General features: G+C 40.0%; 1 protein-coding gene across 7 annotated transcripts in view; it reads right to left on the reverse strand.

Moving 5' to 3' along the window:
- Window positions 1-22,803, reverse strand: part of igfn1.1 (immunoglobulin like and fibronectin type III domain containing 1, tandem duplicate 1) — a 33,664-nt gene that overhangs the window by 3,058 nt on the left and 7,803 nt on the right. For 2 of the 7 annotated variants that reach the window (XM_014133789.3, XM_082959443.1), the window contains exons 2-21: window positions 22,724-22,801; window positions 20,905-20,949; window positions 19,304-19,423; window positions 18,157-18,296; window positions 17,809-17,908; window positions 17,572-17,662; window positions 15,869-16,046; window positions 15,602-15,715; window positions 10,512-10,680; window positions 9,967-10,239; window positions 9,105-9,821; window positions 6,208-6,297; window positions 4,427-4,669; window positions 2,662-2,786; window positions 2,291-2,432; window positions 1,885-2,178; window positions 1,168-1,464; window positions 792-971; window positions 517-645; window positions 111-419 (exon numbers count right to left, since the gene is read on the reverse strand). In XM_014133789.3, the coding sequence (XP_013989264.3) occupies window positions 111-419; window positions 517-645; window positions 792-971; window positions 1,168-1,464; window positions 1,885-2,178; window positions 2,291-2,432; window positions 2,662-2,786; window positions 4,427-4,669; window positions 6,208-6,297; window positions 9,105-9,821; window positions 9,967-10,239; window positions 10,512-10,680; window positions 15,602-15,715; window positions 15,869-16,046; window positions 17,572-17,662; window positions 17,809-17,908; window positions 18,157-18,296; window positions 19,304-19,423; window positions 20,905-20,949; window positions 22,724-22,775 (3,808 nt within the window). In that variant the 5' untranslated portion in view covers window positions 22,776-22,801. The remainder of the gene's footprint in view (window positions 1-110; window positions 420-516; window positions 646-791; window positions 972-1,167; window positions 1,465-1,884; window positions 2,179-2,290; window positions 2,433-2,661; window positions 2,787-4,426; window positions 4,670-6,207; window positions 6,298-9,104; window positions 9,822-9,966; window positions 10,240-10,511; window positions 10,681-15,601; window positions 15,716-15,868; window positions 16,047-17,571; window positions 17,663-17,808; window positions 17,909-18,156; window positions 18,297-19,303; window positions 19,424-20,904; window positions 20,950-22,723; window positions 22,802-22,803) is intronic. The other 5 variants (XM_014133791.3, XM_045691893.2, XM_014133790.3 and 2 more) reach the window with 4 other exon arrangements.

A 22,803-nucleotide genomic window follows, 5' to 3' on the forward strand; every position in this document is an offset into this window, starting at 1 on the left:
TTTTTGTGTCTACACAGTCAAAGTTGGGGGGGTGGGGGGGTGCTTGCAATCAAACTAGATAACCTCAATATGTTGATGCCAACAGGGATGTTTTAAATTAAAGGTCTTACCAGGGGGAGGCATAGCCAGGATGTAGTTGTCCAGCTCTTGCGGCTTGCCTTCTCCCCCGTCATTGGTGGCAATCACTCTCACCCAGTACATTGCCATTGACTTCATGCCTTTCACTGTGAAGGAGGTCATGATGATGGGGTTATTGTTACAGCGGTCCCACTCTGGGCTTTCAGCTGGTCTGATCTCCACAAAGAATCCCTTGGCTTCATCCTCAACCCCCTCTTCCTCCCTTGGTTTAGTCCAACCCAGGGACAAGGTGGTGTAGGTGGAGTCTGTCACCTTCAGGTCAATGACTTTACCGGGGGGCTCTGAAATTATACAGTGACAAAGTAATAGGTCTCTTAAAGCTATGGATTAATTTGAAAGAATATCTACGTACACAAAGTACCATTGAGTATGACATACTTTTTGGATCCCTGGCAAACACAAACTCAGACGGAGTGCCAAATTCACCAGCTCCAGAGTTGTTGATAGCTGCCACACGGAATTCGTATTCCATGCCCTCTATCACGTCTTTCACACCAAACTCCTTCTCTGTGGTACAAGCATATATACCAAACAATAGCGCAAGTTGTGGGTGAAACTTTAATACTTCATGTATGGAATAAACATGTTTCCTGGTATTTGGAGGTAAACAAGAAAAGAACAATACATTAAAACAGAAGTTGAAATGGTGAAACCTTTTATAATATCATCTGCAGGATTGACAGGGCTCCATAGATTGCTTCCCTTCTTGCGTTTCTCCATGTTATATCCCAGAATGTTGGTTCCTCCAGTGTTGGAAGGGGGATTCCATGTCAGAGTGATACAGTCCTTGAAGGCACTGACCACTTTGGGTGCAGAAGGAGGTCCAGCGTATGCTATGTACAGAAATATGGTTTAGCAACAACTGTCTTCTGGTTCTGTATTAATATATATACAAAATAAGTCACTTAATTTCAGCATTTAAAAATGTGGTATTGTTATTCTGTACTAGACAATGCACATTGAGATTTACAAAATAACACATAGTATCCTGAATCACCCTAAATTGGCCTCACCAATTTATGCGCCCACCTTTTGTGCCAGCCTGGACATCCTCTGTCTCCATCAACTCACTGGTGCCCATCTCAGTGTCGGCCCTGATTTTGTAACAGTACCTTCTACCATGGTCCACATCACTGTCCTTGTAGTGGGCCTCTGGACCGATCGGACCCAGCTTTTTCCAGGTGTTGCGGCCTATCTGTTGACGTTCCAGGATGTAGTTTAGTATCTTACAGCCACCATCATCCTTTGGGGACCTCCACTTCACCTCAATGGCATTTTGAGAGGCTTCAATAATCTCCAGAGGTCCCATGGGAGGGGTGGGCTTGTCTGTGAAGAAACAGATGCAGCTTTTACTCTCTGTGCTATTTCTCTTAGCATCATAAAATTTCTTCCTGAACTTAAGGGGACAGTGCAATATTTAGGCAATTTATCTACTTACCCAGAGTCAGATGAACTGATGGATACCATTTGTATGTTTCTGCATGCAGTATGAAGTTAAGAGTTAGATTTTGCGAGCCAATACGAACTAGTTTTAACGCAATGACTGGACGTCTACCGGAATAGCTAACATGCTACCACCTACTTCATTCCTACTGGATGCAGAAAAGTAAAAATGGTATCCATATTGCACTGTATTCTAAATACATAGTTTGAAAAATAAAATTGTCCTAAGTGACTTGTAACAATCAAGTATTCACACCAAATCAAAGAGAAGTTCTTGCTTGGACCCAGAGAGAATAAACGTACCAATTACAACGATCTTCGCAAAGGCCTCAACAGTTCCAAACTCATTTTTGAGTTTGAACTTGATTTCTCCAGTGTCTTTGCGCTGTAACTTGTTAAGAGTTAGTTGACTATAACCCTCTCCATGCTCTATCTTGATGTTTGTGTCGTCTGAGAGCTCCTCGCCTTCATGGTACCATTGGATCTTCATTGGATCCCGACCCACAAATGGTATCTTGAAAGTGGCTTTTTGACCTTTTTTAATAACGATTGGGACACTAAACTTGTTCAATTCCTCTGGGTCGAATCTAGGTGGATCTACAAAAGAAAGGTACAATAATATAATGAGTGAATTTAAGAATGTTATTAAATATAATGAATCTAGTGCTAAGATTACATGCAAGAAAAAGAAAGTTAAATAGATTTAGACCTTCAACAACAATCATGGCCTCTGTTTTACGCCCATCTGCCTCAAATTTGTATTTTCCAGCATAGTCCTCTGAGATTTTGCTGATTTTCAGGGATTGGAAGAATCCATCTTTAGACATGGTAAGAACATCATCGGGTTCAATCTGAACAGCAAAACACAATATTTAGGCTGATATATCTCTTAAATCTCGTCTGCATTTGCAATGGCCATTAAAACAACTAATATTAGGTCAAAACACAAACACTAAACGCTATATAAGGACTAAACTATAATAATAATAATAATAACGTATTGGTGTTTTTCTATGGCCAGCATAATAATATGTATTGAAGTGGTGATTGGCTAAATTATACTGCAATATAGACGCTCACCTCCTCTCCATTCAGGTACCATACCCCATCAACATTTTCCTTGCTCAGCTTACAGACAAGTTCAGCTGGGTCTCCCACAATGGCGGTGACGTCAGAAAGCCCAAGGGTGAAGTGAACACCAGGGTCTGGAGGATTTACCAGATTTAAAGTTAGTGGCAGTGCTTAAATTGCAGCTCACCCTTATGTAATTACCTGCAGGGTGAGTGTTGGAATTCATATGAAGTAAAATAATTACATTCATTGCAATCTTTCTTTGTTATACAGTTCATGCATGCATGTATGTATGGCATACAATACAATGGCATCTTAGTGTACTGACTTACCTAAGCTCCGAGTCCTCAGAATCCTGAATCATACATTACTGTTTACATTTATTTCATTACATGTATTTTATTTAGCAGTTTATGTATAAAATACATGTTCAAATGTAAATTGTGATGTTTGAATTTAAATTATTTAAGAGGTGTGATGGATTAAAAACAGACGGCGTTGAACTTCAGTGTAGATGAAGATCGCACAATGCCACTTCTTCTGCTTTGATTGTTTAAGCAAAATATTGAAGATTGAGTTTTTCCATATTGTTATTTCAGGAACTTGTTGATATGTTTTTATTTTCCGTTATATTCTCTTTCTGTTAGCCTGGGTATGGCATGAGTTCATGGTATAATTCTTCAGTCTTGGCCTTCATTCTTGTTTGCTGCCATAGCTCTTTGGTCAAGGTGATAATTGACAAGAGATATTCATATCTACAGTGTACTGTGTGAAAAAATGTAGCCATCAATTCTTGGCTATGACAATGGTTGTGTGTAAGAGGTGCAGGTTTTTTTCATGTCACTTTCTAAAACATGAGGTTTTGTCTTCCAGGCGGCTTCCAAAGCAAGAAGTCTTCATATATCTTTGTTTCTCTTTCTAAAGCTTGAGCTCTTCTTATTTAAGTGATAATGCCCGAGAAGCCTGTGTTTGGAGGATATATTGGTACGGGTGTTGTTAGGCCTGAGACGAAGTCGAGGGTAGTATCACTTTTATACAACGGGTTACCAACATATTCAAATAATGATTTAAATATTTTCTTCTTATATTTTCACATCACCTTCCAAACCATCAAATCCATTCTTATGTATTCATACTTGAATCTTCGTATATTTTCATGAGTTGCTGACGTTTCATGTTCATTTTTATCTTCCTTAATATATGGTTTGAGTCTTCTGTGATCTTCTGACGTGATTATGTTTTAGTAATGAGACCACATTTTGGGGATTTCGCAACACTTATTTCAGTAATAGGTTACACAGGCAAGAATGTTTGTTAAGACAAACAAACTATGAACACAGATGCTTTTTAAACATACTGTAGCACACACAAACACTAAGGCGGCGACATGGATGCAATTTTGTCATCCATCATTAATATGCCCTGCTAGAAATTACTTGTAAACTACATGGTTTAATAAAATAAAAAAAGTTCCTCCCAAACCTATCAATTATGAAACATCTACAATACATGTAAATGTGCTGTATGATAATCAATGTCAATGTGAAGTATGGATTGTTAACCATTGTTAAAGCCACCCTTATTCAAGAACACCATCATCCAAAAGGGTCAGGGATCTAATAGGTAATGATTAAACCCAGCATTATTCTGAATGATCACACGTGTGTTCTGTAAGCCCAGCCTCAGACCGGAAAAGTCATTTGTTTTATCAAATGACTTTGATCCTTGAAGGGTGCCTCCCATGCAGTAGTCAATGCAGTATCCATGATCTTACCAATGACCGTCTCCTGAAGTATTGGGCCTGGCCTTGTGCGGCCTGTGCGCTTGCCACGCTTAGCAGCTTCTGCTGGCTCGTTGGCCTCATCGGCACTTGAAGCCTCATCGCCACTTGCAGCCTCGTCATTGTTGGCAGACGCACCACCGCTTGCTGGCCCGGCACCACCAGCACCACCTGCGCTCTTTGCCTTTCTTTTTTGGACTTTGGCATTTGTGGCTGTGCCATTACTATTTGTCTTTCCTAGTAATGATTATTATAATCACTGTCAATCACTCATTGATTATTTGTCGACTATTGTTGGGTAAGGCGTTGAAGAGAACCCCAATGGTAACAGTAACAACAGCAGTAACAACAACATCCACGACAACAAAAGCAACAATAGCAACAATAACAATTGCACAACAACTATAACTTTAACACGGAAGGGGTGGTGAAGAATTAGTTTCCAATTACTTATCCAATACAGTTCCAGAAACTGACAAGCCTTACGTATCCATAACTTCTCTGGTTAGTAGCTGGATGTAATTGACATTTTCCTCAAAATAAAAAACATTTTGAGGAAATATGAAGACAATATCCTTTTACCTAAAACTTATTTTTGTTGTACTTGAATAAGTAACCTGGCAAATTTCTTCACCAATCTATGTAATGAAAAGAGAGCCCCTTGCCTAGTGGTTAGAGCATTTGACAAGTAACCGAAAGGTTGCAAGATCGAATCTCCGAGCTGACAAGGTAAAAATCTGTCGTTCTGCCCCTGAACAAGGCAGTTAACCCACTGTTCCTAGGCTGTCATTGAAAATAATAATTTGTTCTTAACTGACTTGCCTAGTTAAATAAAGGAAAAATAAAGAGCCCCTTTTTCAAAAGCAAACATTCACAAATGGGTCAACACAACACACAAATAACATACAGATGAAACATCGAAGCACACACACGTGGCATATAAAACACAAACATTAGGTCATATTTGTATTTCAAAGAGTGAAGGATAAGTATGTACATGCTATGTACATTTTGTATTTTACATAAAGATTAATAAGAGGTATGTTAACTGTGCTTGTTATTATTTGTTAAATTTAGAAGGCAGTTAATAATCAAAAGAAAAAAAGATGACACAACCAACTAAGTACTTTCAGAGAAAGGTACTCGAGCTCGACTTAGTTGGAAATTCAATTTTTCCCTACTAAGTATTTATCTGAGGTTCAGACACAAAGTGATGGATGCTTCTGCTAGAGACAGTAATTGTTGGTTTGGACATTATTTAGACATGGTTGGTGACCTGCAATGTGTATGCATTTTACAAACTGCTTCATCAAGTGTATCACTATATTGTGTAGAACAGTCCACTCTAAAGTAAACAAGTAGGCCTATGGATTTATGAAAATGTATTTCAAATTATGACAATTAGTACATCATAATGTGGCAGATGTTATGTTTAACTACAATGCCACAGTTTTGGTCAATTTTTTCTGACTACATATGAAGTCATAGAGTATGGGACCTATTTTGAATGACAGTTATGGCATAATTATTATTATTTTTTATCTCCCTTGATATAATGTATATAAACTTCAATAACAAACGCATCATACATTTGAGGGTTAATATTAATCCTAAATGTCAGTGTAAATATTACGTTTAGGATTTCTTTGAGTAAACAAAGATTTCCTTAATTTATCAGGCCCGGTGTGCCAAAGTCATTTCCGACAAATGACTTTGATATTAAACCAACCTGTTTCCATGCATGTTCATCAAATGCAACCTTCACAAAATCTTACCAACAATCTCTTCCTTGAGCAGTGGGCCTTGCCTTGTGCGTTTCACACGTTTCCCCGATTGCTCACTTGAAGCTTCCTCATCATCATCATCTATTGGTGATCATCAATTTCAAGTTGATGTCAAACAATTTCAATTGTATGTATTTACCTTGTGAATTTTGTATTTGCTTTAAAGGCAAACACATTTGTAATGAAGTTGGTTTGCTAGTTCATTAATATGATCAAATCAGACCATGTTCCATGTACTGATGTTGATTAATAATCATTTAAACTACAATATGCCAAAATGTGCAAGCTAATCACATAATTAGATGTTGCATCTCCTTTGACAATAATATACAATACCAGTCAAACGTTTGGACACACCTACAAATTCAAGGGTTTTTCTTTATTTTTACTATTTTTTACATTGTGGAATAATAGTGAAGACATCAAAACTATGAAATAACACATACTCTATGGAATCATGTAGTAACCAAAGAAAGTGTTAAACAAATCAAATGTATTTTATATTTGAGATTCTTCAAAGTAGCCACCCTCTGCCTTGATGACAGCTTTTCACACTCTTGGCATTCTCTTAACCTGCTTTATGAGGTAATCACCTGGAATGCATTTCAATTAACAGGTGTGCCTTGTTTGTGGAATTTCTTTCCTTCTCAATGCATTTGAGCCAATCAGTTGTGTTGTGAAAAGGTAGAGGTGGTATACAGAAGATAGCCCTATTTGGCAAAAGTCCATATCATGGCAAGAACAGCTGAAATAAGTAAAGAGAAGCGACAGTCCATCATTACTTTAAGACATAAAGTTCAGTCAATCTGGACAATTTCAAGAACTTTGAAAGTGCAGTCACAAAACCCATCAAGCGCTATGATGAAACTGGCTCTCATTAGGAACGCCACAGGAAAGGAATACCCAGAGTTACCCCTGCTGCAGAGGATAAGTTAGAGTTACCAGCCTCAGAAATTGCAGCCCAAATAAATGCTTCACAGAGTTCAAGTAATAGACATATCTCAAAATCAACTGTTCAGAGGAGACAGCGTGAACAAGGCCTTCATGGTCGAATTTCTGCAAAGAAACCACTACTAAAGGACACCAATAGAAAGAAGAGACTTGCTTGGACCAAGAAACACAAGCAATGGGCATGCTTGCAGTGGAAATCTGCGGTGGACATCTGTCCTTCGGTCTGATTAGTCAAAATGTAAGACTTTTGGTTCCAACCGCTGTGTCTTTGTGAGGCGCAGAGTAGGTGAACAGATTATCTCTGCATGTGTGGTTCCCACCGTGAAGCATGGAGGAGGTGGTTTGATGGTCTTGGGGTGCTTTGCTGGTGACACTGTCTGTGATTTATTTTGAATTCAAGGCACACTTAACCAGTATGGCTACCACATCATTCTGCAGTGATATGCCATCCCATCTGATTTGCGCTTAGTGGGACTATCATTTGTTTTCAACAGGACAATGACCCAACACACCTACAGGCTATGTAAGGGTTATTTGACCAAAAAGGAGAGTGGTGGAGGGCTGCATCGGATGACCTGGCCTCCACAATTACCTGACCTCAACCCAATTGAGATGGTTTGGGATGAGTTGGACCGCAGAGTGAAGGAAAAGCAGCCAATAAGTGCTCAGCATATGTGGGAATTCTTTCAAGACTGTTAGAAAAGCATTCCAGGTGAAGCTGGTTGAGAGAATGCCAAGAGTGTGCAAAGCTGTCATCAAGTCAAAGGGTGGCTACTTTGAAGAATCTCAAATATAAAATATATTTAGATTTGTTTAACACTTTTTTGGCGCTCAGCATAATCCTACAATGTAGAGAATAGTAAAACTAAAGAAAAACTCTTGAACGAGTAGGTGTGTTCAGACTTTTGACTGGTACTGTATGTCAGTTGTTATATACATGGATGTATGAAAATAAAGACTGGAGGCCAAAGCAATAACAAAAAAACATAATTTTAAAATGGATGCACACAAAAACGAATGATTTGATGATTTGAATCTTAGTTGACTTGTCAGGGGTGTGTGTCCTTTACTTGCTTTTTTATGGTAGGTACTTCTTAAAGGCATACTTTGGGATTTTGACAATGAGGCCCTGTATCTACTTCCCCAGATAAACTGGTGGATACCATTTTTATGTCTCTGCATGCAGTTTGAAGGAAGATGCTAACTAACTGGATGGAAGTTATTGTGCTAACACTTGTTGGCATATTTTTTAAACATTTTTCTTTTTTTATATTTAACCTTTATTTAACTAGGCAAGTCAGTTAAGAACAAATTCTTATTTTACAATGACAGCCTACACCGGGCAAACCCGGACAACGCTGGGCCAATTGTGAGCCACCCTATGGGACTCCCAATCACGGCCTGTTTTGATACAGCCTGGATTTGAACTAGGGTAACTGTAGTGACGCTTGTAGCACTGAGATGCAGCGCCTTACACCACTGCGCCACTCGGGATAGGCTCGCATAAGCTTGCATAGGCTCTAACTTCCTTCATACTGGACACAGAGACAGAAAAGTGGTATCCACAAATTCATCTCTCAGGTGAAATAGATAAAGGGCCTAATATCCAAAAGCCCAAAGTATTCATTTAAGTAGTGCTTTTAGAGGTTACCTTACCTAAATGAATCCTCTTTGGTCAATCAGTGACTTCAATTACAATCTGGTGTTAATGACCTTGAGACAGTCATCCCAGTCATAGAAATATGACATCTGGGTGAACTATACTTAGTGTAGTGGATATACTCTATGGGCCAGTTTCCCAGAACTAAAAAGCATGCATAATGGAGAATCTCCATTGAACGTGTTTTTTTGTCTAAATCTGTGTCCGGGAAACTGGCCACAATGTCTCCCATTTAAACTACTTCAAAATATTATCAGAGGAAGATATAGTTTCTTACCTATGACCGTGTCTGGAACAACTTGGCGGCTTCTCACACGCTTTGTTTTTGTGGCTCCATCTTCCTCATCAGACTCATCTGTGCTTACTACTATGTCATCGTATTCCGATCCAGATCCAGCATCTCCATCAGCCCCATCACCTGCAGCTCCAACACCTGCAGCCCCACCACCTGCAGCCCCAACACCTGCAGCCCCAACACCTGCAGCTCTACCACCTGCAGCTCCACCACCTGCAGCCCCAACACCTGCAGCTCCACCACCTGCAGCCCCACCACCTGCAGCTCCATCACCTGCAACTCCACCACCTTCAGCCCCAGCACCTGCAGCTCCTGCACCTGCAGCCCCACCACCTGCAGCCCCACCTCCTGCAGCTCCACCACCTGAGGCTTTCTTCTTTGCCTTTGCTTTCTCCTTAGCATCTTTTAATTTAGCAGCTTTTTTCTCTGCCTTAGCCTTTGCCTTAGCTTCCGCAGCCCTAGATGCCTCTCTGGCGGCTTTAGCGGCTGCATCAGCGGCCTCTTTCTCAGCCTGGGCAGCTGCGTCAGTGACCCCTCTCTCAGCAGCCTTTATCTTTGCTTCCGCCATCCTCTCTTCCATGTCTTTCTTGTGTTTTTCCGCCTGCTCCTTTGCTATTTTCTCCAGATCCAAATCACCTCCTCCAGCCTGGGTTGTTTTGCGAGCTATCTTCTTGCCTTTGTTCGCAGGGTTCTTGTCAACTAAATCAGAGAATTTGCGAGCTATTTAATATAATGGTAGCCAGTGACGTGTGTGATTCACCGTTCATTTATATGGTTTAAGAATACAACTGATATGCTAAAAGATTGTTCAAAAACATTCCATGAGAAAATTGAATAACCTCACCTTCCACCACAAGCCAGGCATTACAGGAATGGATACCTGCCACAGCTGCGTAGATACCAGCATCCAAAGGCTGACAATCCTTCACTAGCAACTTGTGGATGAGCTTGTCTTCAGACACTGTGATTTCAAATTTGTCATTATTTTCTATCGGGGCACTCTTGCCCATCCAATTAATCTCAGCCATAGGTGCAGTTAAGACACACTGAAAGATGGCATCTTGTCTTTCTTCTGCCTTCACCTCCTGAATTTTGACGGCGAAATTTACAGGTGGAACTGAAAGATGGAAAGAGAGTAGGGAATAATACATACTAAGACAATCCAGTTCACACAATAACATTGTCATGCTTCTCAAATTCTTCAAACACCAATTTTACAAATACTGCATTTCTAGTCCTTAAATGCTGTAATTCCCAAAATGTATAGTATGATGTATGCTCTTGTTAAACTTTAATTCCACATAGTATCATTCAATATTTTGTAATAATCATATTACTGTAGTATTTTTTCTAGTCTCTATTTAGACTGCGATTTGCATTTGTACTCACTTTTGAAATCCGTGGAGAAAACATTAACTCCCTCTACATCCACTGAATAGAGACCAGCATCTGCCGGGTCTAGATTTTTGATCGTGAAAATGAACTTTTTGCCAACTCGTTTCAGTTGGTGCTTCATTTCTTCTTCCATCTCAACGGTGTAAGGAACCATAATACCATCCTGCAGAGTATATATATCGTTTACTTTTTTTATCGTTTTTTTAATCTACTTTCCGAGAGTCAGATGAACTCGTTGATACCAGTTTTATATCTTTGCGTCCATTATGAAGGAAGTTGGAGGTAGTTTTGTGAGCCAATGCTAACTAGCTGTTCCCATAGACTTCTTGTCATTGCGCTAACTCTACTTAGCATTTGCGCTAAATTTAGTTGGCAAATTCCTTTAAACTGCACACAGAGACATACAAATAGTATCCACAAGTTCATCTGACTCTGGGGAAGTAGATACAGTGCATTCGGAAAGTATTCAGACCCCTTGACTTTTTCCACATTTTGTTATGGTACATACAGCCATATTCTAAAATGGATTAAATGAAACATTTTTCTCATCAATCTACACACAATACCCCATAATGCCAGAACAAAAACAGGTTTTTGAAACTTATTTTATAAGAATTCAGACCCTTTGCTATGAGACTATAAATTTAGTTAAGGTGAATCGTGTTTCCATTGATCATCCATGATATGATATGATATCAGTGTGGATGACGGATCACCACCTCAAGCTGAACCTCGGCAAGACGGAGCTGCTCTTCCTCCCGGGGAAGGACTGCCCGTTCCATGATCTCGCCATCACGGTTGACAACTCCCTTGTGTCCTCCTCCCAGAGTGCTAAGAACCTTGGCGTATTCCTGGACAACACCCTGTCGTTCTCCACTAACATCAAGGCGGTGACCCGATCCTGTAGGTTCATGCTCTACAACATTCGCAGAGTACGACCCTGCCTCACACAGGAAGCGGTGCAGGTCCTAATCCAGGCACTTGTCATCTCCCGTCTGGATTACTGCAACTCGCTGTTGGCTGGGCTCCCTGCCTGTGCCATTAAACCCCTACAACTCATCCAGAACGCCGCAGCCCGTCTGGTGTTCAACCTTCCCAAGTTCTCTCACGTCACCCCGCTCCTCCGCTCTCTCCACTGGCTTCCAGTTGAAGCTCGCATCCGCTACAAGACCATGGTGATTGCCTACGGAGCTGTGAAGGGAACGGCACCTCCATACCTTCAGGCTCTGATCAGGCCCTACACCCAAACAAGGGCACTGCGTTCATCCACCTCTGGCCTGCTGGCCCCCCTACCTCTGAGGAAGCACAGTTCCCGCTCAGCCCAGTCAAAACTGTTCGCTGCTCTGGCACCCCAATGGTGGAACAAGCTCCCTCACGACGCCAGGACAGCGGAGTCAATCACCACCTTCCGGAGACACCTGAAACCCCACCTCTTTAAGGAATACCTAGGATAGGATAAAGTAATCCTTCTAACCCCCCCCCCCCCCCCTTAAAAGATTTAGATGCACTATTGTAAAGTGGTTGTTCCACTGGATATCATAAGGTGAATGCACCAATTTGTAAGTCGCTCTGGATAAGAGCGTCTGCTAAATGACTTAAATGTAATGTAATGTAATGTAATGATATGTTTCTACAACTTGATTGGAGTCAACCTGTGGTAAATTAAATTGATTGGACATGATTTGGAAGGGCACACACCTGTCTATATAAAGTCCCACAGTTGACAGTGCATATCAGAGCATAAACCAAGCCATGAGGTCGAAGGAATTGTCCGTAGAGTTCCCAGAACATGATTGTGTTGAGGCACAGATCTGGGGAAGGGTACCAAAACATTTCTGCAGCATAAAAGTCCCCAAGAACACAGTGGCCTCCATCGTTCTTAAATGGAAGAAGTTTGGAATCACCAAGGCTCTTCCTTGAGCTGGCTACCCGGCCAAACTGAGCAATCGGGGTAGAAGGGCCTTGGTAAGGGAGGTGACCAAGAACCTGATGGTAAATCCGACAGAGCTCTAGAGTTCCTCTGTGGAGATGGGAGAACCTTCCAGAAGGATAACCATCTTGTCAGCACTTCACCAATCACGTCTTTATGGTAGAGTGGTGTCATGTCTTTGGCTATGCCGGATTAAGTGATATGACATGCTATTCTATAAAATAATTTCTCTGTAATTAATATTACATGATTAACCTGTTGGGGCTAGGGGGCAGTATTTTCACAGCCGGATACAAAACGTACCCGATTTAAACTGGTTACTACTCTTGCCCAGAAATGAGAATATGCATATAATTAGTAGATTTGGATAGAAAACACCCTAAAGTTTCTAAAATTGTTGGAATGGTGTCTGTGAGTATAACAGAACTCATATGGCAGGCCAAAACCTGAGAGGATTCTATATGGGAAGTGGCCTGTCTGACAAGTTGTTGTTCATCTGGGCTCTTTTTATTGAAGACTGAGGATCTTTGCTCTAACGTGACACTTCCTACGGCTCCCATAGGCTCTCAGAGCCCGGGAAAAAGCGGAATGATATCGAGGCAGGCTCTGGCTGAAACACATTATCGCTTTTGGCAAGTGGCCGATCAGAGTACTATGGGCTTAGGCGCGTGCCCGAGTCGACTCCATGCTTTATTTTCTTTCGTCTGTTTACCTAAATGCAGATTCCCGGTCGGAATATTATCGCTTTTTTACGAGAAAAATGGCATAAAAAATTGATTTTAAACAGCGGTTGACATGCTTCGAAGTACGGTAATGGGATATTTAGAAATATTTTGTCACGAAATGCGCCATGCTCGTAACCCTTATTTACCCTTTCGGATAGTGTCTTGAACGCACGAACAAAACGCCGCTATTTGGATATAACTATGGATTATTTGGGACCAAACCAACATTTGTTATTGAAGTAGAAGTCCTGGGAGTGCATTCTGACGAAGAACACCAAAGGTAATAACATTTTTCTTATAGTAAATCTGACTTTGGTGAGTGCAAAACTTGCTGGGTGTCTAAATAGCTAGCCCTGTGATGCCGGGCTATCTACTGAGAATATTGCAAAATGTGCTTTCACCGAAAAGCTATTTTTAAATCGGACATATCGAGTGAATAGAGGAGTTCTGTATCTATAATTCTTAAAATAATTGTTATGCTTTTTGTGAACGTTTATCGTGAGTAATTTAGTAAATTCACCGGAAGTTTGCGGGGGTATGCTAGTTCTGAACGTCACATGCTAATGTAAAAAGCTGGTTTTTGATATAAATATGAACTTGATTGAACAAAACATGCATGTATTGTATAACATAATGTCCTAGGGTTGTCATCTGATGAAGATCATCAAAGGTTAGTGCTGCATTTAGCTGTCTTCTGGGTTTTTGTGACATTATATGCTAGCTTGAAAAATGGGTGTCTGATTATTTCTGGCTGGGTACTCTGCTGACATAATCTAATGTTTTGCTTTCGTTGTAAAGCCTTTTTGAAATCGGACAGTGTGGTTAGATTAACGAGGGTCTTGTCTTTAAAATGCTGTAAAATAGTAATATGTTTGAGAAATTGAAGTAATAGCATTTCTAAGGTATTTGAATAACGCGCCACAGGATTCCACTGGCTGTTACGTAGGTGGGACGATTTCGTCCCGCTGGCCCTAGAGAAGTTATAGAGCTGTTATCTTCCGAATAAACTCTTAAAGACCTAGTAATCTTTTACATCAATAGCAGTCAATATTAATCGTCACCTTATTTCAGTCTCATCTGACCATCATAGAATTCTTGGTTATCTTCACGAACCCTGGCTAACAAGTTGAATCAGCAATACAAACTTTGGTTTAATTATTTATTTACTAAATACCTAAATAATCACACAGAATTACATAAACACAGAATGGATCATACATTGATTACTAATTATGTCCTACAAGAAAACGTCCCTGGGGGACGGAACCTGTATGAGAGCTGGTTACACAAAGAGAGGGATTTGGGCTTGAATGAAAGCGCGGGAGGACTGAAGAGCAAAGGGAGAAGCTATGCTATCGTAAATACAGAATCTTATGCATTCTAAATAACCACATATTTGGAAAAGGACAATGCAATAAATATTTACTCTGAGCTGCACTTCAATAGGTTGGTTGTAGATGGAAGGCTGTGTTGCCCAACAGAGATCTTCCTTTTCCTTTGAAGAGTGTCTCTGGTGGTAAACTGGATATGTTGTAGTATCGTGTTGTTTGTTTGGACAGATCCTTTGTCCATCCTTTCCTAGCCCACATTTACAGCTGCTGTTGCTAACTCAACGGCTAGGATGTCTCACTTCTTTAGTGAATAAGAGTTCAAAGTTCATACCATTCGCAACCAAAGCTCACGCTGAGATTGGCTTAGTTCTGTAGTTGACATGTTAGTCCTTTTAACATATGGACCGTCGTCCTATCGTCCTCGGAACAAGAAGTACAATTTTCATCAAGGGCTTTATATAAGAGGGGAGAGAAGGGCATGTTTCATAGTTTATAACCAATGTCTCTTCACATGGGCGGGGCCACTGAGTTGAGCATAGTTCACTCATGAAAACCCAATTCTTCTCATTTGGAAGCTAAAAGTACATTTCATCTTTTCACAAATAGTTTCATATTTAAACATTTAAATTGCACAACAATTCCATGTGAATCTGATAACTATAATGTGCAGACTTTCCAAGATACAGTTTATGTCATCCTATCATTAGTAAGAATGTCTCAGATGCCAACTGATCTGGCATCCTATTCATTAAGTACCAACGCATATTTTCAACTGGTTGGATTATCGAAATATGGTTCCTTTCCCCCCACCTTTTGATGTTCCCAGACTCTCTATGTTTAACAAAGGCTTTTCAAGAGTCCTTCGGTAGAGTCAAGAGAGAGGAAAGGGAGAAAGGTATTTATGGGGGGTCATAAACCTTACCCACAGGCCAAGGTCATGACAGTGGTGACACAGAAGCCCAAGAATACCCACAAATACTAGAGGCTGTAATTGCTGCCAAAGGTGCTTCAAGAAAAGTACTGAATAAAGAGTCTGAATACTTATGTAAATGAAATAAACAGGAGAGCTATTGAACAGTTTGGTATGAGCGTTCATACCTTGTAGAGGAAAATCCTGCTGCTGGCATCTTTAAGATCCATGTCAATTTCAAACGTTGCATTTTCATCAGCATTGACTTCGATGTGTTTGAGCAAACTGATATGTTCAATAAACTGAAACAGACAAATATCAAAGGTACGGTAAAATGACTGAGAAACCATAAGATCTTTGAAAAATCAAACAGGTAACTGACACATTCTCCCTTTTACTTTATTGGTGTTTTCTTCAAAATAACACCAGTAAAAAGATATTGCATAGTACTATACCTGTGCCTGTTCCACCTCTCTCTCCCTTTTCATTTCAGCCAGTTTTGTCAGCATCCCACGGAAATTAGTGATGCCATACTCAGCACAGATTTGTTCATAATCTTTCTTGTCGGCACTCATCAGGATCTCCCAAATTTTCTCTTCAGATTCGAGTGGCTTTTGCTCATGGACTTCTCCACTGCAGATCAAATCAAATGTTATTTGTCACATGTGCCGAATACAACAGGTGTACAGTGAAATGCTTAATTAAAAGTGCATAACCTACAATGTTTTAAAAGGTTTTAAGAAATAAAAGTGTCAAGTAAAAAATAGATAAGTAACAAATATAAAATAAAAGTAACAAATAATGAAACAGCAGCAGTAAAATAACAATAGCAAGGCTATATACAGAGGGTACCGGTACAGAGTCAATGTTAGTCAAGGTAATTGAGGCAATATGTACATATAGGTAGAGTATAAAAGTGACTGTGCGTAGACAATACACAGAGAGTAGCAGCAGCGTAAAAGAGGGATCTGTTTAGCCCTTTGATTAGCTGTTCAGGAGTCTTAAGGCTTGGTGGTAGAAGCTGTTATGAAGCCTTTTGGACCTAGACTTGGCGCTCCGGTACCGCTTGCTGTGCGGTAGCAGAGCTACCTAGTCTATGACTAGGGTGGCTGGAATCTTTGACAATTTTTAGGGCCTTCCTCTGACACCGCCTGATATTGAGGTCCTGGATGGCAGGAAGCTTGGTCCCAGTGATGTACTGGGCTGTACGCACTACCCTCTGTAGTGCCTTGCTGTCGGAGGCCGAGCAGTTGCCATACCAGGCAGTGATGCAACCAGTCAGGATGCTCTCGATGGTGCAGCTATAGAACCTTTTGAAGATCTGAGGACCATTGCCAAATTTTTTCAGTCTCCTGATGGGGAATAGGTTTTGTCGTGCCCACTTCACGACTGTCATGGTGTGCTTGGACCATGTTAGTTTGTTGGTGATGTGGACACCAAGGAACTTGAAGCTCTCAACCTGCTCCACTGCAGCCCCGTCGATGAGAATGGGGGCGTGCTCGGTCCTCTTTTTCTTGTTGTCCACAACAATCTCCTTTGTCTTGATCACGTTGAGGGAGAGGATGTTGTCTTGGCACCACATGGCCAGGTCTCTGACCTCCTCCCAATAGACAGTTTCATCATTGTTGGTAATCATCAGCAAACTTGATGATGGTGTTGGAGTCGTGCCTGGCCATGCAGTCATGAGTGAACAGGGAGTACAGGATGGGACTGAGCACGTACCCCTGAGGGGCCCCTGTGTTAAGGATCAGCATGGTGGATGTGTTGTTACCTATTCTTACCACCTGGGTGTGGCCCTTCAGGAAGTCCAGGATCCAGTTGCAGAGGGAGGTGTTTAGTCACACAGGATGATAATTTACCATGCATGCATTCATTTAAATTGCTATTGCAGAGTTGCAGCCTGTATTTAGTAATTGTCTCCTGTTATACAAATCTATTCAGCATCGTGTTTCCCTCTGTCACTTAGGGCGTGTTTTCCAGACCTGAACCCTTTTCAAACAGAGAGCTTTAACTTATTGTTACCTTCTTTTTAGAGGTTTGGGTTGTCTGTTTGAAAGGTTTAGGAGTTAGGAAACTGTGAATTTTAACCACTAAAATACCCGTTCAAGACCTATTTACACAACCTGTTAATAAAGTACAATGTAATACATTCTCTTACCGCTTCTTCAACATTGTTCTAAAAGACCCAGGTTTGAGTGCTTCTTGTTCTTCTTTGGACTTGGCTATTTCCCTCGTCTTTTTGAATCCAACTGGACAGAAAGGATTAATAATGTTTATGTCTTAAAGTGTTGATCATTCTTTTTAAATCATTAGAATGCACTTGCTTGACAAGATAAATATTGCTTAAGAGAGATTTAGATTAGATGTGTTAGAGTTCTCTTTTTGTGTGTCTTACCTTCAATGACATTCAGCTGGATAGTGCAAACAGCCTTTCCATACTCATTTGTTGCAAAGCATTTGTACGTGTCGGCATCTTCTGTACATACTTTGGGGATCTGTAAGCAAATTGATAATGTATTAACTACGTACTTACCATCGACTGCTGTTAAGGTCTATAAAACAAATCAATTGAAATATACTTCAAGGGTAATTGTTTTATTTATTTTAAAATCTAGAAATGTAACCAATAATTATTCTAATACATTGTTTCATGTTAAAGGGTTGAAATATAAAGGTTGGAGTAAAAAGGAGGGGACTTGAGTATAAGAACCAGTTGGTGCTGAATGGTGATAAACATGCTTACCTCTAGGGTGTGTTCACCAGTCGCCTCGTCATACTTGCTCTGGAACTTCTGTGGATCGTCTATCTTTCCATTTGCTCGGTTCCATGTCACTTTGGGTGTAGGTTCACCATACACAATGGCTTTGAACACCCCGAACTTGCCTGATTTGTGATTAGAGTCATAGAATACTCGTAAATAGTAGCATTTTGTACCATTGTGTTTTTCTTCTGATGTCCACTATATGTTCGTATTTGAGTGTCTAATTAGTCCATCCTTTTGGTGATACAATTTTACATAAGGATTAGTGCGATAGGTCGGACTGTATTTGTTTGGTATGTTATTGAATACATTGCATTTTCACCATATATGATGTGTAACATTCATTATACAACTACCCCCAATGATGAAAGAGCTAGGCGTTAATTATGGCATATGCTTTAATAAGGAGCTTAACAGTCTGCCTCTATTAAAGGTTGTGTCACCAATCTAAGTGTGCAAGGTTAAATAAGGATTTGGTATGTGAGTGGGTAGGGCATAGAAGGTCATCATAATCATAAATTATGTAGAGTCTACATTTCATTTCTGTTGCAAATGAAGTTGATATGAGCCATCTGTAAGGATTGCATTTTGTGGACTCCACCATACATCACATGCCTTATGACCACTGTCACATGTCATGGCCTGAAGCCTGTGCAACCTACTCCAAATGATATAAATGTCTCAACTGAGATGTAAAGTAATGCAATCGGGCCTATCCCTACATGTCCTTATGCTGCTTGTCTTAGTCAGGACAAAATATAATATATGCCATTTAGCAGACACCTTCATCCAAAGCACCTTACAGTCATGTGTGCATTTTATATATTTTTTATTTACGTATGGGAGGTCCTGGGAATCAATCCCACTCTCCTGGTGTTGCAGGTGCCATGCTCTACCAACTGAGCTACAGAGGACCACATATGTTAATCCCATCAGCACCCCCGCTGCAGTGGGTCACTGTTCCCATTTTGGTTGACCCAATTCCTATGTGCTGCAGCTTGGAATATTACATTTGTTTTTTTTCCCTCTTTGTTTATAAGGCAGTAGCAGAACACATAACATGTATTGCAGTATAATAGGAAAGCTATGCCTGTTAATGCAGAATATTACATGATTAACTGTTCCTTACCCTCCTGAATGGTCAACGCGATGGGCTTGCGGGTGAAGTCAGGGTGGCTTTTCCCCTCTGGTATTTCCTCCACATACTGCGTGATCATAACTCCAGGGACTTTTGATCTGAATTTCTTGACTGATCACACACACAAAAAAATACATCATTACAAAATTGCATAATTATTTGATAACATTGTTAGCACTTACTGCTTAAAACAATTGAGATTTGCATTAATGGTTGACCAAATCTAACACCCATAATGTCTAATACCTAATAATATCATGTAATATATGACTTTTTGAATGTAAGGGATTGAGGGCCAGATTCGGACCTAATATTACTGTAGAAGTAGTCATAGTACAACTAATAAGCCCAAGACAGTCTTGTTAAAGCAATGGCTGATACACCAAAACATGGAGTAGACTAGTAGTATCAGGTCAGGAATACTGCCCTAAATCACATGCCACATCTAGCAAGAAAATACACCTATATGCAAAGTTTGCGCGTGTTATTTTCATACCAAAATGAAGCCAACTAAGCAAAAAACATGATGTTATTATTATTTTCACTTTAGATCAATGCATCATTGTTCTCTTAATATTTATGGTACTGTACATTTTTCTTTTAAAGCTGAAATCTGTAGTTGGTGAAACTACCATGTCCTGTTAGAGATATTGCATCAACAAATAAGTTACTTCAAACAATGCCACGATGCTGGACGCTCCTCTCCTCTGTTTCATCAACAAAACAAAACAATAACAAAGGGGCTGGGGTGAACAGTGGCGCTGTTTCCCCCTTGACGGATTTCAGCTTTAATGTGATGTCTCTTTTTATTGTAACAGCTGCAACTTAGCGCCGCTGCACATACTTAGTCAATCTGACCCCAACTGTTTCAAATTATGTTTGGTCATCCATACTATTTCCATCCATATTTCTCTGTTTTACTTGACTACTGTAACTGAACACAAATATAATTTCACAGCACTGATGAGTAATCATGAGCAAAAAAAATTTCATGCAGATGTTAATTGTCTGTAAGAACATTTTCTGGAAGCCCATAACCTAAAACCTAGGTCATGAAGGGCCCAATCTGTCCTCCCACATACTCAACTTGTATTCTCTTGCACAAGCTACAGTTAGGTTGCAAGACAATATAAGGACCTCATAGCAATCATCCGCAATGCCCCTTAGGGATAGTTTGTCAGTATTAATGGATTTGTCATTTGTTTAGAATTCTACAATGAAGTGCATCTGCTGAAAGTTTGAGTCATACAAGTACACGAATTACACCATTCATATGATGATGTATACAGTGGCCTACATGCAACACAGTCATTACTTTCATCCACAATGCTTTGGTACAGTAAAACACCCAGAAAAAAAAGTATAAGGCATACTCTCTTAGAAAAAAAGGTGCTATCTAAAACCTTAAAGGGTTCTTCAGCTTTCCCCATGGGATAACCATTAGAAGAACCCTTTTTTTGTTTCCATGTAGAGGCCTTTTGGGTTCAGTGTAGAACCCTTTCCACAGTGGAAACTTTTTTCTAAGATTGTACAAAGAGAAAGACACATCAATGGAAACTCAAGTTGCTGGAGTTTCCTTTTCTCTCGCATACCTTTTTTGTGTTTGGGCTTTTCCATAGCACCCTCAGCACCATCCACTTTACAAGCAACATGACAGCAAGAGAAAGGAAAATGCACAGGAAACATTAATCCCGACAAAAGCACCTGAGAGAGGCTTGGGAACTTCGACAGGATTATGAATCCACACAAACAGTACATAGATACATACGATTAACATTAAACACAAGGACAAGGGAAACATCCAACACACACAACTTGGAGAGAACCAACCTCCTAAGGTTTTTCAGAAGAGTATTTGATGGAACAAAAGTTTGAAAGAAACATTTTGGAAGATTAATTGTATATATACATTTGTAACCATTACGAATTTCTGAGTACATCAGATCATGGAGTTAACAGCAATTATATTGTTTCCTAAGTCCTTATGCTGCTTGTCTTAGTCTTAGTTATATATTTTAAAATTTAGCATACAAGGTATGTTTTCTCTATGATGATGGCCTATTAATACTAACTAAGAACTAGTGGTGTTAAATTATACTAAACCTGCTGACCAACTTTGGTGTATCAGATATCAGATATGCCAGTCCAATAAGGTCCCATTTAATGTGTTGTGGTCGTCCATAGGGTTGGGCTGTTGAGAGACCTTTTCTGTGCCAGTTACAGTGCATATTAATAGTTGGCTGTAAATTGATTTGGAAAACAGCTGAGGAAGATGAGATATCAGATTATGTCTTCTACCAAACAGTTTATTGTCAGACATCCATCTTTTGAGTCCAGTCTTCCCATTTCAATCTTCCCCACAGTGAAAATTCTTTAAACGCTTCAGTTTACTGGTCAAATATGATCTCAAACTTAATCTTCTGTTTAGATTTGTTGACTAAGTAGATATGTTGTCAAGCATTCAGCACAGGTTTGACAGATTTCTCTTGATGTTAAATCAGTTCTTCAGTTTAGTTTTTCTAGCATAAGCGTGTTGTCTTACAGTTTTGTGATGTATTTTTTGTAAACTGCAAGTAAATAAAACAATTCACAGCACTTTTCATTCTTCACTCTTCATAATCACGATAAACTTCTTCTTTTTCGTTCTTCTGCTGAATCAGAAATATATTCATGCCAATTCCTTTTCCAATATCACCCAATGACTGGCTGGTGATATTGCCTTATGATGGTGTTGACAGGGAAGTGTTTGACATGATTGGTTCACTAGAAGGGTTGACAGGGTGATTTGACTGCTACTTCACCTTTTAAACTGATTGAAGCAATAGCAAGCAGTTTGTATTTCTTCATGTGCTCTTCTGGAGAATGGTCCTTTTCGGCAATATCTTCATTCCTAGTATAATTGACACTGTAGCAGGTGTTGTTAATATTTAATCAGGGTGGTCCTGTATGATTTTGGAAGCCAGATGATTGTGCACAAATATTTGGATTGAAGGATCTCTTCAACTTCCTCTCGATAGCACAAGAGCAGAAGACATTATTAGCTGATGTTCTTGACGAAGCTTGTCATTTATGACTATCTAAATGTCATCTGTACTGAAAATGATCTCATATCTTCTCTTCACTTAGTTGTGTATTGGACGGTCTAATTGATACACTTTACATACCTCGATTTACTGGCAAACTATCAGTAGAAGACGCTGGAGCACCGTGTTGCACACGCATTGCAACAATTGTTCTGTCAATACAGCACAACCTAACATTTTTATGCCAGCAACTGTATCTTGGCAATCAATAACGGGCTATGATTACTGCCTTTTTTGTTATTTACCCTTTGCCTGTGTGTGACTGCATTGGGTGGTTGTCTGTCTTGATTCAACTGTTCAGAGGAAAAATCCATCACATTGCACTTACCCTTCTGCCCTTCGGCAGATTTATCTGTCACTTTCGACTTCATCACCTTCATCTTGGTATATTTTGGATCAGAAGGCTCT

This window comes from Salmo salar, chromosome 12 (genome assembly GCF_965601325.2).
Source record: "Salmo salar chromosome 12, fSalSal1, whole genome shotgun sequence".
Lineage (NCBI taxonomy): Eukaryota > Metazoa > Chordata > Actinopteri > Salmoniformes > Salmonidae > Salmo > Salmo salar.